This window comes from Heptranchias perlo, chromosome 26 (assembly GCF_035084215.1).
Source record: "Heptranchias perlo isolate sHepPer1 chromosome 26, sHepPer1.hap1, whole genome shotgun sequence".
Taxonomy (NCBI): Eukaryota; Metazoa; Chordata; class Chondrichthyes; order Hexanchiformes; family Hexanchidae; genus Heptranchias; species Heptranchias perlo.
Genome location: NC_090350.1, coordinates 26,628,832 through 26,644,134, shown reverse-complemented (window position 1 = coordinate 26,644,134; position 15,303 = coordinate 26,628,832). Strand labels below are relative to the sequence as shown.

The window sequence follows — 15,303 nt, the reverse complement described above, 5'->3', positions numbered from 1 at the left end:
ACATTTCACTGTTGGCTAAATATGTCCTATATGTAACGAATGTATTTAGCAACTTTTAACGTTTGCCAATTCTTAATCATTTACATCTCCAATCCAATTTTCTGTTACTTTGTAATGCTAAATCTTACACTGTAATGCAGAGTTAGGTAAATATATAAAAACTTCTAAACATCCTCTAGTGAAAATAAAACAAAGTAATAAAGTTTATTTTCAGTCCTTTCTTGCATAATGGGTTTTCTGTTTCATTCTGGTTGTTTGCTTATCAGGAATTCATATTAAATTGTTAATGTGTGTGTGTGTTTGCTAAGAATGTGTCAGGCTAAGAATGATAATTCTATGAATTATAAATATTTATCTTTCTTAATTATACTTGCTATATTCTCATGGAATTGTTAACGTTCTTCCAGGACCAACTTTGTTTGAATAGCTTCAGAAGATAATGACTATAAACAGTGAAATATGTAATTGGGCAAGACTTTTTTTTTACCCCCATTCCTGTCTACAGAATTAAAGGTGTTGTAACCAGTTTATAGCAAAAAAAATCAACAAGTGCTCAAAACGCATTCAGGGAGCAATTCTCACACTGGGTTGTGTGGAATAAACTGCCATCTAGTGCCTGTGAAAATAGAGCCTGTGAATTCCTTCACAATGGTCTGAGACAGTTTTCTATTGCAGGAGATTGAATAGCAAAGTAAGCATAACTCTATGATATAACTAGCACTGTCCACCTGCCAGCACCAAACCAGCATTTTAAAAATGATTTTGTTGTAAAATCCATGAGATTCCTGGTCAATTGAGAAACAATCAGAGACTATAGGGCTGATTTTAACCTGGTGGAAACCAGGTGGTCAGGCAATTATATGGCTGCTGGGACTTACCCACCGAGGTCCCGCTGCCTTCCCTTGAGTTCCGATCTTAACTTGTTCTTCTGAACAGCCGACCAGCCGGAAACCAGTGGAGTCCTTCTTTAAATATGCAGATCGGGCTCCGATGATGCCGTCTATTGGCCCACACTCTCCCACCTTCCAAAACAAACCCACAAATACGAATTAAAAATGCACCAAATACATGCAACATGTCTAAATGCCAACAGGACTTAACACACTCTGTTTGCAAATTCAGCTGCAAACTCGGAAATACTGGGCTCCGTTGCCATGCACCCATTATGCAGGCTAATTCCAAATCAGCCTCAAGATGGTATCCGAATGTGGGGGTGTCACATGTCTTCGAATGATATTTCAACCTGTTCATGCTACTTGGTGTATGACCCTCGTCTTTTGTGCATTCTCTAACTACCCGCCCTCAGTGCAGTATTGGCACCAGAACCTTCAGCTCAATGGATGCTACTCTCTGGAATTCCCTCACTAAAACACTCTACTTTATTACCTCTACCTCCTCCTAAGAGAACCTTCCAAAAACCCATTCCTTTGACCAAGTCTTTGATCACCCCTCTGAACATTTCCTTTCCTGCCTTGACATCCATTTTCCTTATGCTTTGGGACATTTGTTTTACATTAGAGGTGCTACATAAATGCAATTTGTTGATGTTATCATACAAGCACGTGTTTGTATCAAATCCCTCTCTTATTTTAACAGGTGTTAACGCATTTAAAATAAATACCTTATTAAAATAGTAAACAATTTTACAACACCAAGTTATAGTCCAGCAATTTTATTTTAAATTCACAAGCTTTCGGAGGCTACCTCCTTCGTCAGGTGAACGATGTGAAAATGAAATCCTCGAGATGAAATCGCATTTATAATTCACAGAACAATGCTTGGTGAGTACAGACAGTTTTTTCAACTGCCCGTTGCCAAGGCAATCAGTGTGCAGACAGACAGGTGTTACCTGCCAGGTCTCACAGAATATACAAATCACCAAAAAAAAACAACAAACAAAAAAAAACAGAGATAGAGAGGTAGAAACATAGAAAAGACAGCAACTGACCCGTTATATTAAAAACAGATAACATTTGTTCGCTGGTGGGGTAACGTGTAGCGTGCCTTGGCAACAGGCAGTTGAAAAAACTGTCTGTACTCACCAAGCATTGTTCTGTGAATTATAAATGCGATTTCATCTCGAGGATTTCATTTTCACATCGTTCACCTGACGAAGGAGGAAGCCTCCGAAAGCTTGTGAATTTAAAATAAAATTGCTGGACTATAACTTGGTGTTGTAAAATTGTTTACAATTGTCAACCCCAGTCCATCACCGGCATCTCCACATCATTATTAAAATAGCAGAGGGAGGTATTAGATATAAGTATATTAACCACTTGTACTGTAACATTGCCAATAGTTATTTCTGCCCTAACATGTGTTGATTGCATACTTAAAAAAATTATGCTTAGAACTATTTGCGTGGGGCTTGATGGCATACTCCCTAAGTTGTTCAGCCTCCTTAGATATGCAAACTGTGCTGGAGGATTGGCGGGTACATGCAATGTATAATTTCTGTTCAAGATGGGAAAGAATTAAACCAGGTAACAATAGACCAGTTAGTCTAACGTCAGCTTTGGGCAAACTCTTAGGGCTCAATAGTAACCACCCCCCCCCCCCAACCACAACAATGGCCGGGAGGAGGTCGGGGTGAGGTGAGGGTTAAACCCTAAAAAGTGGGGAACGTGTCCCCAGCGTGCCGCGTACGCGCCCGTTGCTGTTTTTACGGTGGCAGGTTTCGAGCCATGCGAGTGTCCCGTCTTGGAGAGGCGGAACACTTCATTATTATATTTAACTCAGGCTCCCACAGTGTATTTGTGAGCCAGGGCTCAGAAACCTGGCAGTGAATTGGAGGCGGGAGCTGCCGGCTCCAGAAGTTAAGTGCTTTTTATGGCACTGCTTGTGGGCCAGGAGGAGCAAACCTTTGGCTTCCCTTCTGCCGATTGCGGCCTCTCTCTTGCTCGTGCCACGATCAGTGGCCTACCCCCCACCCCTCACCCTCCAACCCCGATCTCCAGCCTACCCCATGATCACGGCCGATAACTATAATATAATTAGAAAAATTTGGATTTGAGCATAGGGAGCTTGATATTGAAATTTGAGGTGACACATACGAAAATACAAAATTGACAGGCAGGAAAAGACCAGCTGGTCCATCGAGCAGAAGTGCTCCTCTGGGCCCTACAAAGAAAGTTTAGGCCTCCCCTGCCTGTGCCCCCACCTTCCCTCCCATGAGACCCTCCCGAAACCCCCTCGCCACAATTTACCTTCCTTTAGTGTTGGCCGGCGACCTTTTGCCACTCAAATTTCTACATCCACGCGCCTGTTTCGGGTTGTGGGGAAGGGGTGGGTAGGGGGCTGCTGACCAAGGGCATGCAGACGAGGCCCGCCCAGATCCCACTGCTAGTTAAAATTCCCTCTATAGATTCAGAAAGCAACAAAAACGGATTGTACAGTACATACAATGTAAAAGCTAATAGTCTACTAATAACTGATGCACTATGGTTTTTATATGTCTACATATCAACTTCTATTCATACATGCTGCAAACTGGGTAATGTTGAGTGCTACTTTAACACAGAATCCAGTACTTGAGGGCAGGTCAAGTTGTGTTGGTGTTGCTCAAGCTGGTAGTCATTTGTCTAGCATTTTAAATAGGAATAGTAGCTATAGAATTGCCGTATATCTCTTGTATAAGTGTGTATGTCTGTTGTACAAATGACATATAGCTGCCATATGATGCACATTCCAGTGTCAGTTCTACAAGGTGTATGTTGTATGTATTATCTTAAACAGATGGCTTAGAGTGTGTTTTGGATTGTAATGGCACTATAAATCTCTTGACCTTTGCTCTGATCACATGGGAATCTTTCAGTTGTATTGTACTCTTGCAACACATGATGAATCAATGATCGTCCTATGAATTAATATTATGAAGAGTTTTGACAGGGTAATTAGGGAAAGACTATTTCCTGTGGTTGGGGAGTGGGTAACAATTTAAAATTGTCACTAAAAGTGAAGAAAAAGGTTAAGAGGCTCACTCTTGTAAAATTGTGCTCTTAACTGTGGATAACATAATTTCTCCTTAATTATATGCATAAAATACATAATTTTGGACAGGTAGAGATAGATTTTTCTGATTAGGTCCTGGTTGGGCATTAGATCAGACAATGAGTTATTAATGCCCACACTACCACTTAGTTTGACTGCTGGGGAAGTGGAAGTGATGTAGAATAAGGTGGTAGTGAGGAGGTGTCCCTCTCTTTAATGGCATGCTGGCTGCAATGCTGTCCTATGCAGAAAGTGCTACTATAGGGCTTCCTCGGCATAGGTCAGCATTGCAGTATGCCTTTAAGGGAGCAGAGGAAGACGATTTGAGGATACAGTTAAACATAACTGCCACTGGCAGAATCCATTTCCGCACAATCCTAGCCAGATAGGCATGCTTCTTCCTGTAAATGCAGGTGGGAACATACTGGTCAGGTAGGCACAGACTGCCTCTGGTACAGCCATGCCTGCTGGCATCCCTCCATTGAATTCCCTCTTCTTCCTACACAAAACATAAAGGGAGATTCCCAATGGGAAACCCATTGGCCCAATATCATGGATATACCAAAGAAAAGGCAGTGCCAGAACAGTTGGCATGAAGTCCCCGACCAAGTAAGTGGAAACAAGAAAGAAACAAAAACAAGCAATAAAAGAGGTCTAGATAGCCTCAAGATGCTGTGACAAATCTTCCTTTCCAGTTTTATTAATGCATTTTCATAAACAGCAATTCTAGTAGCTTTGGACAGTTAGTTTTTATGGGAATTAGATGGCTAAGTGCTATACTGGTGTAAGTTTGGTAGATTGTAAGGCTGTTCCCGATTGGTACGCCCATTTTGTGCCTGGTGGTTGAATTTAATCAACTGGAAAAATTACACTATAGTGAGACTTACATGTACTTAGAAAGTTAACAAAGGCTAAATTGATCATTTGAAATACTGAACATTCTCCAGCATGCCACATGTAGTTAAGCAACTACGAGAAACTAATTCTGTCCACTGTGAGATCAAGTTCTTCGTCTATTCACACTGAGCCTTGTTCAATAAACAAAGAATCATTTCATTTTGTTGCGTACTGCAGCTGATTCCCCTTTAATATACAGTCCTGTCTATATAGTTCCTGGAAGCAAGGTTGCTGCACTACAGTGAGCAGCAGTACCAACCAGCCCAACCGCAGTGCTTGTCATTCCAACATCGTCCACATATTTACCAGCATTAAGAATTCATCCACATCGAACTGATTATAAAGGAACTAAAAGAATTCTCCTTTACAAATGAAGCCATATTGAAATAATTTAATGAAAATATTATCAGAAATCACATGTAGAGGAAGCTGCAGAAGGCACCTTGAGTTCAGTGATTCTGTTCTGATGGATGGATATGACCTCATCTGTTCCACAGAACAGATTGGATTTTTATTTGGTGATGGGGAAACGTTGATGTGATTTTTTTTACCACAGCAAACCATTTCCTCTGAATGAATTGACCTTAACACTATCATCTTTTGTTTGTATATCTGAAGTGCTCTTTCAGGGATAATCAAGTAGACAAAGGTCTGAATATGGATCTTGGGAATTTTGAGAGAATGTGATTTGAATTCAGTTGTGTCAAATGTAGCTATTTTGAGCAATTAGTTGTTAAATTAACAATTTGAAAATAAAAAAATAGCATTTCTATTTACACTTTATAGTAGATTATTTCTTTTTTGTGACACTCGGTATTAAAAGTCACATATCCACTGGCAGGTTTGTATCAGTAACTGTGACATATATAATAGTTGAAATACCTACATAGATGAAATGCAACAAAATATTTGCATTATATTTCCAGACCATTGTGTGTCAGCTGTGGCTCAGTGGTAGCACACTCTACTGTGAGACAGAAGGTTGTGGGTTCAAGTCCCACTCCAGGAATTTGAGCATATAATCCAGGCTGATACTCCAACGCAGTACTGAGGGAGCGCTGCACTGTGGGAGTTGTCATCTTTCAGATGAGATGTTAAACTGAGGCCCCGTCTGCCCTCTCAGGTGGATGTAAAAAATCCCGTGGCACTGTTTTGAAGAAGAGCAGGGGAGTTCTCCCCAGTGTCCTCGCCAAGATTTATCCCTCAACCAACGACATTAAAAAAGCAGATTATCTGGTCATTATTTCATTGCTGTTTGTGGGACCTGGCTGTGCGAAGTTGGCTGCCACGTTTCCTACATTACAACAGTGACTACACTTTAAAAGTACTTCATTGGCTGTAAAGCACTTTGGGATATCCTGAGGTTGTGAAAGGCGCTACATAAATGCAAGACTTTTTTCTTTATTCTTATTTGTAAAACATTTGAATGCAATAAAAATGGTTTTATAGAACTTTTCTTATTCCATTGAGAGCTTCAGTGTAATAGCAAAGTCTGTACGGCTTTGTGCAATTGAGCTCTGCCACAGTGTGGTAGACATTGGGATCACAGCTGCTGCATTCGGACCCCACTGTGATCTAGCTTTATTTAAAATTGTTATTGCATAAATTTTAAGCCATGAAAAGAACCTTTTGTAATCAATTTCAATCAGCTCACCTAAACTATTCAAATTGGGTTTTGTATTGAGATGCTTTGAATTCTCAGCTCTCACCCTTGAATCAACGAGCATTTCATCTATTTTCTGAACAACAGGTGGGTTTTCTGAGCCGCTGTATAAGCAGACCAATATCCCTATGGTCTGAAATTTACAGGCTGTAAATAGGAGCAACGCGTCACAGAATAACAATTAACCTTTTTGCCAAGATATTTGACCCCGTGGGTTGTACAAGTTTCCCAACATGAACTCCTGTTCTTTTGGGTGGGTGAAACAAAAAAATCACACTGTCAAGATTGTTTTGTTCAAGTGAAAGCTACAAGTCAAATTTATTTATAATAATTAGGATTACACAGAAGCAAAATAATATTGCAATACAATGATGGTACAAATACTTATAAAACATTAAAGATTTAGTCTGTTCACATCTCTTCCTCAGAGCATATTTCTTGCACAGTGAAATAAACCACAAGATGTTCCAGATATGACATTTGTGTGAGCAAGGTGGATGTTCCTGCCTTCCCCATGGAGCTCAAGCATCGTCTGGGATACAACAGACACTGATCTGCAGAAAAGCTGCACTAGTAGCATCCATGCAGGTATTCAACACTCCAGATCAAAGGGGACCCTTTACACTCAGCCTGTTCCTTTGAATAAGTCACTGGTTCTTTCTCTTAGGCTGGTAATTATAATAATTCTTTCTATTAGCGGAGTGAATAAGGTGCAGATAACAGTCCAATTGCTGCTTGGAGAATTGTTTACTAATAGCCCCAAAACCAAACATTTTGGAAATTCTGTCCCTTTATGCTCTCTAGGTCAATTATATCGAGTGCAACCTCCTCAAAGGCTGTCAGTGGCCTAAACTTTCAGGGCCCTCTCCTGTGTCAATTTGCACCCTTTGTTATAAGGCACTTTACCCTGCAAACAGAAAAATAGTGTTGAAATAGTGGAAGTGGGGCATACACAGTGACACCCAAGGGCCCATCCTGCATCCTAGCATTTGTGTATGATTCAATGAACATGCATCATGCAACTAGGTGGTGTTAGAAGGTTTTTTTTGTATGAAGCCCTTTTAATAGGTCATTATGACAAAAATTCCTGTTGTAAGTTGCAGCTTGAATGCGTGTCCTGCTGCAGTGTACGGTAAGCCCCATGAAAGAGTTGTAAAGTTGTCTGAGGGTTTTGTATCGGATAGCAGTAAATTTGCAACAGGTTGAGAAGAAACACTTTTTGAGGCATGCACACGGACCATGGACCTGATATGGAGAACCTTTAGGTAGCCTTCTCTTACCAACTTTCAAATCCTGCAAGAGCTGGGGACAGTAATCATTTTGGTTATCACCTCCTTCCAGTCATTCTTCTTTTTCATTCATTCATGGGCTGTCTATTGCCATGCTGTTGATGATTTCTGGATCTTTTATCATAATTATTATTAAAATTGCAGTGGACTGAGTCTTTCTGTCGCGTTCTTTGATATTACACAGTTGGTCATCTTCTCAGCAGCAACAGTGTTCTGAAATTCTTAATGACTCTGGGCCTTTAAATTGTTTGTGGCCCTCCAGGGCTTACCATGTTTGTCAATAATGCCTACCCTGCTCAATATTTGGCATTAGAATGCATGACCTTTGGTACTGAACTAATGCCAAATGCCCAGAACAATCCTGTTAATGTCACAGAAATTGACAATTTGACATCATTAATAATACTTTTTTCAGTCTGCAAACATGACCCTGAGCTCCCGGTCACTTACCACTTTAATTCTCCATCCCACTCCCACTCTGACCTCTCTGTCCTTGGTCTCTTACACTGTTCCAATGAAGCTCAATCAAGCTCAAGGAACAGCACCTCATCTTTCTATTAGGCAGTACACTGAGTTTAACAACTTTAGATCTTAACCGCCATTCCAATTTTCTTGGTGCTGGTAATGGAGGATGGCTGCACCAGAGCCACTGGGAGTGGAGGAGGTGAGGGCTGCTGCTTGGGGGTGGTCCGCATCCCTGGGGTCTACCAACTTTCTCCGCCACATTCCCGAGCCACAGGAGCCTTCTCCTGTTTGCTAGATTTCCCATGCTTCTCTCCCCCTCTGCTATTCTGCTGTAACCATTTACACCTCCTCTGGGCCCATCATTTGTTTCTTTACTTTTCCCACTATTACCCCCTTTTGCCTTGCGTCATCATCCCTTTTGTGATTTAATCACTCCTGCCCTCGACCATATCGCAGACCTATCCCATTGCTCTTTCCACCCCCGCCCCAATACACTCTTCCCTGGCACTGTACTTACTCAAAAGCTGTTAATCTCTAACATCTTCCAGTTCTGATGAAAGGTCTTTGGCCTAAAACGTTAATTCTGTTTCTCTTTCTACAGATGCTGCCTGACCTGCTGAGTGTTTCCAGCAATTTCTGTTTTGATTTCAGAATTCCATCAACCACAGTATTTTGCTTTGCTTTTACTGTTTGAAAAGAGGTGGTTTTGCATTGTTTGGCAGTGCGTAATCAAATTATTGAACTTTAAAGAATGTAGGCCGCCAGCCAAACCACTTAAAAATTTCCAAAGATTAAAAAGGGAAGCATAGAAATTCTGGTTGAGCAGCTGCATTGCCAGAAAGGTAGCAGAGTGGGACTTCCACACACCTGTCTGTCCCAGTGATGACCCTGCCACAAACCCAGAGGACTAGGTAATTTGCATAAAAAGGGCTGGGCTACCATGTATAATCAGGTGTTAATGGGTGAGGCGTGCAGCGTGTCCCTTGAGCATAGAGCAGGATAATGAGGTGAGGAAGCACCCATGGTACTGAGGCGCTATATACCAGGCACGCAAATGCATTAGACTCATTAAAGGCTCAAAACAAAATGTTAATGAGGTCCTTGACCTATGCTGGTGCTCAGCACCCATATAAAGTGAACATTGGAAGGCTGGCCCATTCAGCCATGTGATTTCTATTCCTTCGAGCATGCTTTGTAATGGTATTGAGCAGTTGTGTGTTGACCCAGTGGTTTCATTGTCCTTGGATTTCAGTACTGCTGCTATTCAGACCTTCTTAAAGCTGAACTCCATCTGTGTGTGTCAGCTGGGGGAATTGTAATTGAGCTCTGCCTAATAAGACGTAAGTTTTAGCCATACCTCCCTAATTGGAAGTTTTGGAGGAAATAGAGTGGGGTCAAAGGAGGCATGCAGTACAGGCTACGATTAGAATCTTACCGAAACTTGGCCTGCAAAGGGACAGGTGGAGAATAAGAAAACCTGCCTCAACTACTTGCAGAAACAGACCCCAGCCATCAACCACCTTTTGTGAGTCTGTGAACATTCAGCATGCAACTGCCGTATGTTGGCTGCATGCTTGGTGTTTGTCTCTTGCCACATTTCATGGGCCACAGGGCAGACATATTGATACAATGCAGCGCTAAAAACAGGCATGTCTGTGCACTTGGTAAACAGTTACAGAGTGTTGCACATTCTCCCTCTGTGATGCTCCACCAAGCATGCTGTGAAGTGCTATTAAGATGCATTGTAAGACAACACTGTAAAATTAAGTAAAATGTGAGCACACTTACCTTGGCAATCTTTTGGAGGTCCGCAAATTTCTTCCTCACCATCCACGATAGAGCAATCTGCTTGATTAGTGCCCCACCACTGGACTTGTCATCCTAACCCTTCCACTACCGGCAAACTGTGCCGACAATATGCACCATCTACATGATACATTGCAGCAAGGTGCCAAATTTACTTTGGCAGCATCTCCCAGGTCCAAGAAGGACAAGAGCAGTAATGTCATGGGAACACCATTACCTCCAGGTTCCCCTCAAAGTCACCCACCGTCATGACTTGGCCAAATACTGCCATTTATTCATCATTGCTGGGTCAACATCCTGGAATTCCCAACTAACATCATCGTGGGAGCACCGTCACCACAAGGACTGCAGGAGAAGAACCATCACCACCTCATCAGGGCAACTAGGCATGGGCAACATATATGGCCTGGCCAACATCTTTCACATTCTGGGAACAAATAAAAAAGAGATTGGAAGGTGATCTAGCCACATTTGGCATTGTTAACTAAGACAATAGGAGGCTGAAGATTTAAACTCCAAACCAGTGGCTTGAAATTCTTCTATGCATTACATTCATCCCATGGCTAAAGCTATATATCCATCATGACTTGTTCTGTGGGATAAATGTAACATATTGAAGAATTTCTAGCTACAGATTAGATTTAGTCAGTGCAACCCATAATTCTTTCTTTTGGTTATTCTGTTTCCTTTTTCTTTTCTTTCAAAATCTTTTTACAGGTCATAGACAAGTTCTTGCGTTCGCTCACACTCACAATGATATTTACACCTCTCAAGTGGAAAGTTAATGAAATGTTTTGTAGCCACGAGTTTAGTACATCAGTAGAATTAATTCAAGTCCCAAGTTACACTCATATTTGTTCCAGATATTTCTAATAGCCCTGTTGCTAACTGCAACTCTTAAAAATTAAAGGTTACAAAACTCCAAAGTCTTGTGGACAATGAAACTATATGTGTTTGTTTTGAATGCCTATTTTAAAAAAATGAATATTAAACATTTTAATAAATGATATAGGCATAATTTATAATATCTCTGACTAAACAAAAGTCATAAGGTAATATTTAATTGTTTATTTAATTTTTGGTAGTTGACATGTCTTTTTGCTTTTTTTTATTATAACAGAAATTCCAGTGATTCTTCCTTCAGAACTCAAGGGTGAAAAAGGTGCTGCAGGAAAACCTGGGCCAAGAGGACCTCCTGGGCCACCAGGAATGCCAGGCAAACCAGGAAATGGAAAACCAGGGCTTCAAGGACGGATTGGCCCACCTGGGGCACCAGGATTTTCAAGCTTTGGAAAACCAGGAATGCCAGGATTACCCGGTAAACCAGGTATCAAAGGCCTTCCTGGACGTAAGGGCGATGGAGGACTCAGAGGAGATGCAGGACCCAGAGGCCTTGCAGGGGCTCCAGGGTTACCCGGGCCTTCGGGTTTTTCTGCCGTTGGTAAGCCAGGACCCTCAGGAATTGCTGGAGCCCCAGGGCTTAGAGGAGAGCCTGGGTTAAAAGGACAACGTGGAGCTCCTGGGGATCGTGGTCCCAAAGGTGAGAATGGATATGGAAAACCAGGATTTCCAGGTATAAGAGGTAAGGGAGGGATGCCAGGTAAACCTGGACCCTCTGGTCCACCTGGGGGAGGAAAGCCAGGAATGAATGGTTTACCTGGTGTTCCTGGTGAAAAAGGTGAAGCAGGGCCAGGAGGTGAACTTGGCCCCCCAGGACCACCTGGTCCTCAGGGGCCATCAGGGAAGCCAGGATTGGATGGTATAGGAAAACCAGGTCAAGATGGGTTGTCAGGTATTCCAGGATCTATAGGTCATAAAGGAGAGCGTGGACCACCTGGTGTCCGTGGTATGCCTGGAGCTCCAGGCTATGCAAAGCCAGGAATGAATGGATTTAAAGGTGAGCGAGGACCTCCTGGGGTCCCAGGTGCCCCAGGACTCAAGGGTGAACCAGGAGTAAGTGGCTTACGTGGTGAATTTGGTTCTAAGGGTGAACCCGGGCCTCCAGGCCCTTTGGGATCTAAGGGATTAATGGGAAAACATGGTTTACCAGGACCTAAAGGTGAAATTGGGCTTATTGGGCCACCAGGGCTAAAAGGAATGCCAGGTAACCAAGGACATAATGGATTACCTGGAAAACATGGTGTACCTGGAGAGAGAGGTTTACATGGACCTCCAGGACCACCAGGTCAAATTGGTCCAAAAGGAGAAGCTGGACATATAGGGCTTCCTGGAGCACCAGGATTAGCTGGTCCTGTAGGACCCAAAGGAGAACCAGGACAAGGAGGACAACCAGGACCTAGAGGTTCTTCAGGAATACCAGGTCTTCAGGGGCCTACAGGGCCCACAGGACCAATAGGTTTACCAGGTCCCAAAGGGGAACCAGGGCCACCAGGGTTTCCAGGAGAAGGAAAATTAGGTCAACCAGGAATTACAGGACCAACGGGTCCAACTGGAAACCCTGGCATACCAGGCATGATGGGAACTCCAGGCCCACCTGGGCCACCAGGTCCACCAGGCCCACCGGGGATCGTCATTAATGGGGAACCAACAAGTGTTGCTGGCCTTCCTGTAGATGGAGCTGTGGATGGTGCAAAAATACCAGGAGATGGAAAACCTGGAAAACCACAATATGAAAGAGGAGAAATTTCTGCACGGGTAGCTCCTGCTTTCACTGCAATTCTGACAAAACCATTTCCACCATCAGGGGCACCCATTAAGTTTGATAGGATTTTGTATAATGGACAAAATGGTTACAATCCAGCAACTGGACTATTCACATGTCAAGTACCAGGTGTCTACTACTTTGCTTATCATGTGCATGTCAAGGGAACCAATATCTGGGTGGCACTGTACAAGAATAATGTGCCCGCAACATACACATATGATGAATATAAGAAAGGATACCTCGATCAAGCATCGGGAAGTGCTGTACTGGAACTTAAAGAACATGACCATGTGTGGGTCCAGATGCCTTCAGACCAAGCTAATGGGTTATATTCCACTGAATACATTCATTCCTCTTTCTCAGGATTCCTACTTTGCCCAACATAACGTTGATCAACTTGAATTAGTGGATATATATATCGTGTAGTAATAAACTGTATCAAGAGGAACAGAGTTTCACTGGAAAAAGCACAAGTGTTATTATATGTTGCTACAGTTTTCCAGTATTAAAAAAAGCCTTAAAAGCCTCTGGATGATAACCAGCATAGTATAACAACCACACGTCAGACATTTCCCCTAATGACTGCACAAATCTTCAGCTTATTTGCAATGGAATTAATGTGGAACTCTTGCTTTTATATCAGCAGTTAGAGGCAAAACTTACTTTCTTTGCAATGAAAGTCGACATGATGTATGTGACACTTGTACTCCCTGTGCCTACTTTTGAGTAATGTTCTACCTAAGAATGCATTTCTTGTTTTTCCACATTTATACCATTGACAGAAAAAAAGCTATCATATTACACAGTTGTATTCTAGTTATTATAATCATATCTTTTTAAGTGCAATACATGGTCAATGGTGTTCCATTGTGAATTCAGACAACTGTGTACACTGTATACTGAGTGAGAATTAAAACATTGAAGAATGGTATAGTCACCACTGCAACTTGCTTGAATTTCAAATTTCAAATTAACATGTAGTAATGTTATGTTGACTTGAAGAAGGTCTAAGGTTAGACAATGTAGTGCAAAGTAAATGTTTCTTTCGTACTGTTTAGGTTATATATATTTTGCATTATCTTAGTGACCTGAGATGTTACTGAACTTCAACTTGGTTGCAGTTAAAGGGTAAGGAACATTGAACTGTACTGAATCTAAATCAACACAGTGCAGAAGTCGCTAGGACACATGTTGCCCAGTTACTTGCTAATTTAATTCAGTTTGCTGACAGCTAGAGGGCTGGCACTTACACATGCCACTATTTTTCCACTATCAAAGACTGTGAAATGTTTAGTCTTTTTCAAGCTCATTGCTCAAAGCTTCGTTGATTACTATTGCCAGAAGAATTCCAGAGTTAAGATGAAAGAATTGTGATCTGATGGCACCTAAAGCAAACATGACAAGTGTAAAATGCTCCTTAAAGGGGCTATACATTGCTGAGTTTCAAAAAGTTAAACAACTTCTAGAGAGGGACCATGTTTCCTGTAGGGGCTGTACTATGTTTTTGCCTCATTTTGGATTGGATTATAGTGCAGTGTCTGTATTCCAGAGCTGTGGCATGTATATAACAGTAGAGACTGGGTTTTGCAGGGAGGTATGAATGTAGTAGCTGTCATTTTAAACTTTCAATCAGTGTTTTTTTTCATTGCTACATGTGTTTTAAGGAGACTTTTTAAATGTAAAGCATTTTCTGATCTCATATAGCCAAATTGTTTTTGTCATTCAAAATGCCATACATCTTGGTAAATTCTCTACAACAAAATCTTAGCTAGTTTAAAATTATTACAACTGAATTACTTGCATTGGTTAATTTTCAAATGCCTTACATCTGCCTTTCTTTTGTACTTTAAAAAGTAAAGAAAAATAAGGCGTCTCCCATTTAAAACGGAGATGAGGAGAATTTTTTTCTCTCAGAGGGTTGTTGGAACTCCCTTCCCCAGAGAGCGGTGGAGGCAGGGTCATTGAATATTTTTAAGGCAGAGTTAGATAGATTCCTGATTAACAAGGGAGTCAAAGGTTATAGTAGGTAGACGGGAAAGTAGGGTTGACGTCACAATCAGATCAGCCATGATCTTATCAAATGGCAGAGCAGGCTCAAGGGGCCGAATGGCCTACTCCTGCTCTTAATTCTTATGTTTGTATGTTCGTATGTAAGTAGTATCCTTCTCTCTGAACTACTATAGCCTCGAAATTGGACTGTTCAAAGACAAAGGCTTAATGCCTCCTTATGAAATTATTTTGTCCAGTATTTTAAGAAGCATTAATCCGTTTATTTTAAGGGGTGAATGTTTTTAATAAAATAGCGTTCAAATAGCATATGAATGCATTAAGTGTTCATACGCTGTTATTCAACAAACCTAAATTTAAAGCACAACAGTGCATGCAGTCGAAAGATCAAACACACACAAAACTCACATTAACATAATCTAGCCTTCTACAAAGTTGCTACTAGTTTTTCTTTCCTACCAGCTGAAAAAGGCAGTACCTGAAAAACTAAAATGTAACCAGTTTTGTAATTTTACACCATA

At 41.5% G+C, this 15,303-nt stretch overlaps 1 protein-coding gene across 1 annotated transcript in view; it reads left to right on the top strand.

Moving 5' to 3' along the window:
• The window catches only part of col8a2 (collagen, type VIII, alpha 2), a 179,758-nt gene extending 164,661 nt beyond the window's left edge, over positions 1-15,097 (top strand). The window contains exon 3 of the mRNA XM_068006596.1: positions 11,231-15,097. Within this exon, the coding sequence (XP_067862697.1) occupies positions 11,231-13,161 (1,931 nt within the window). The 3' untranslated portion in view covers positions 13,162-15,097. The remainder of the gene's footprint in view (positions 1-11,230) is intronic.
• Positions 15,098-15,303: the final 206 nt, after the last annotated feature.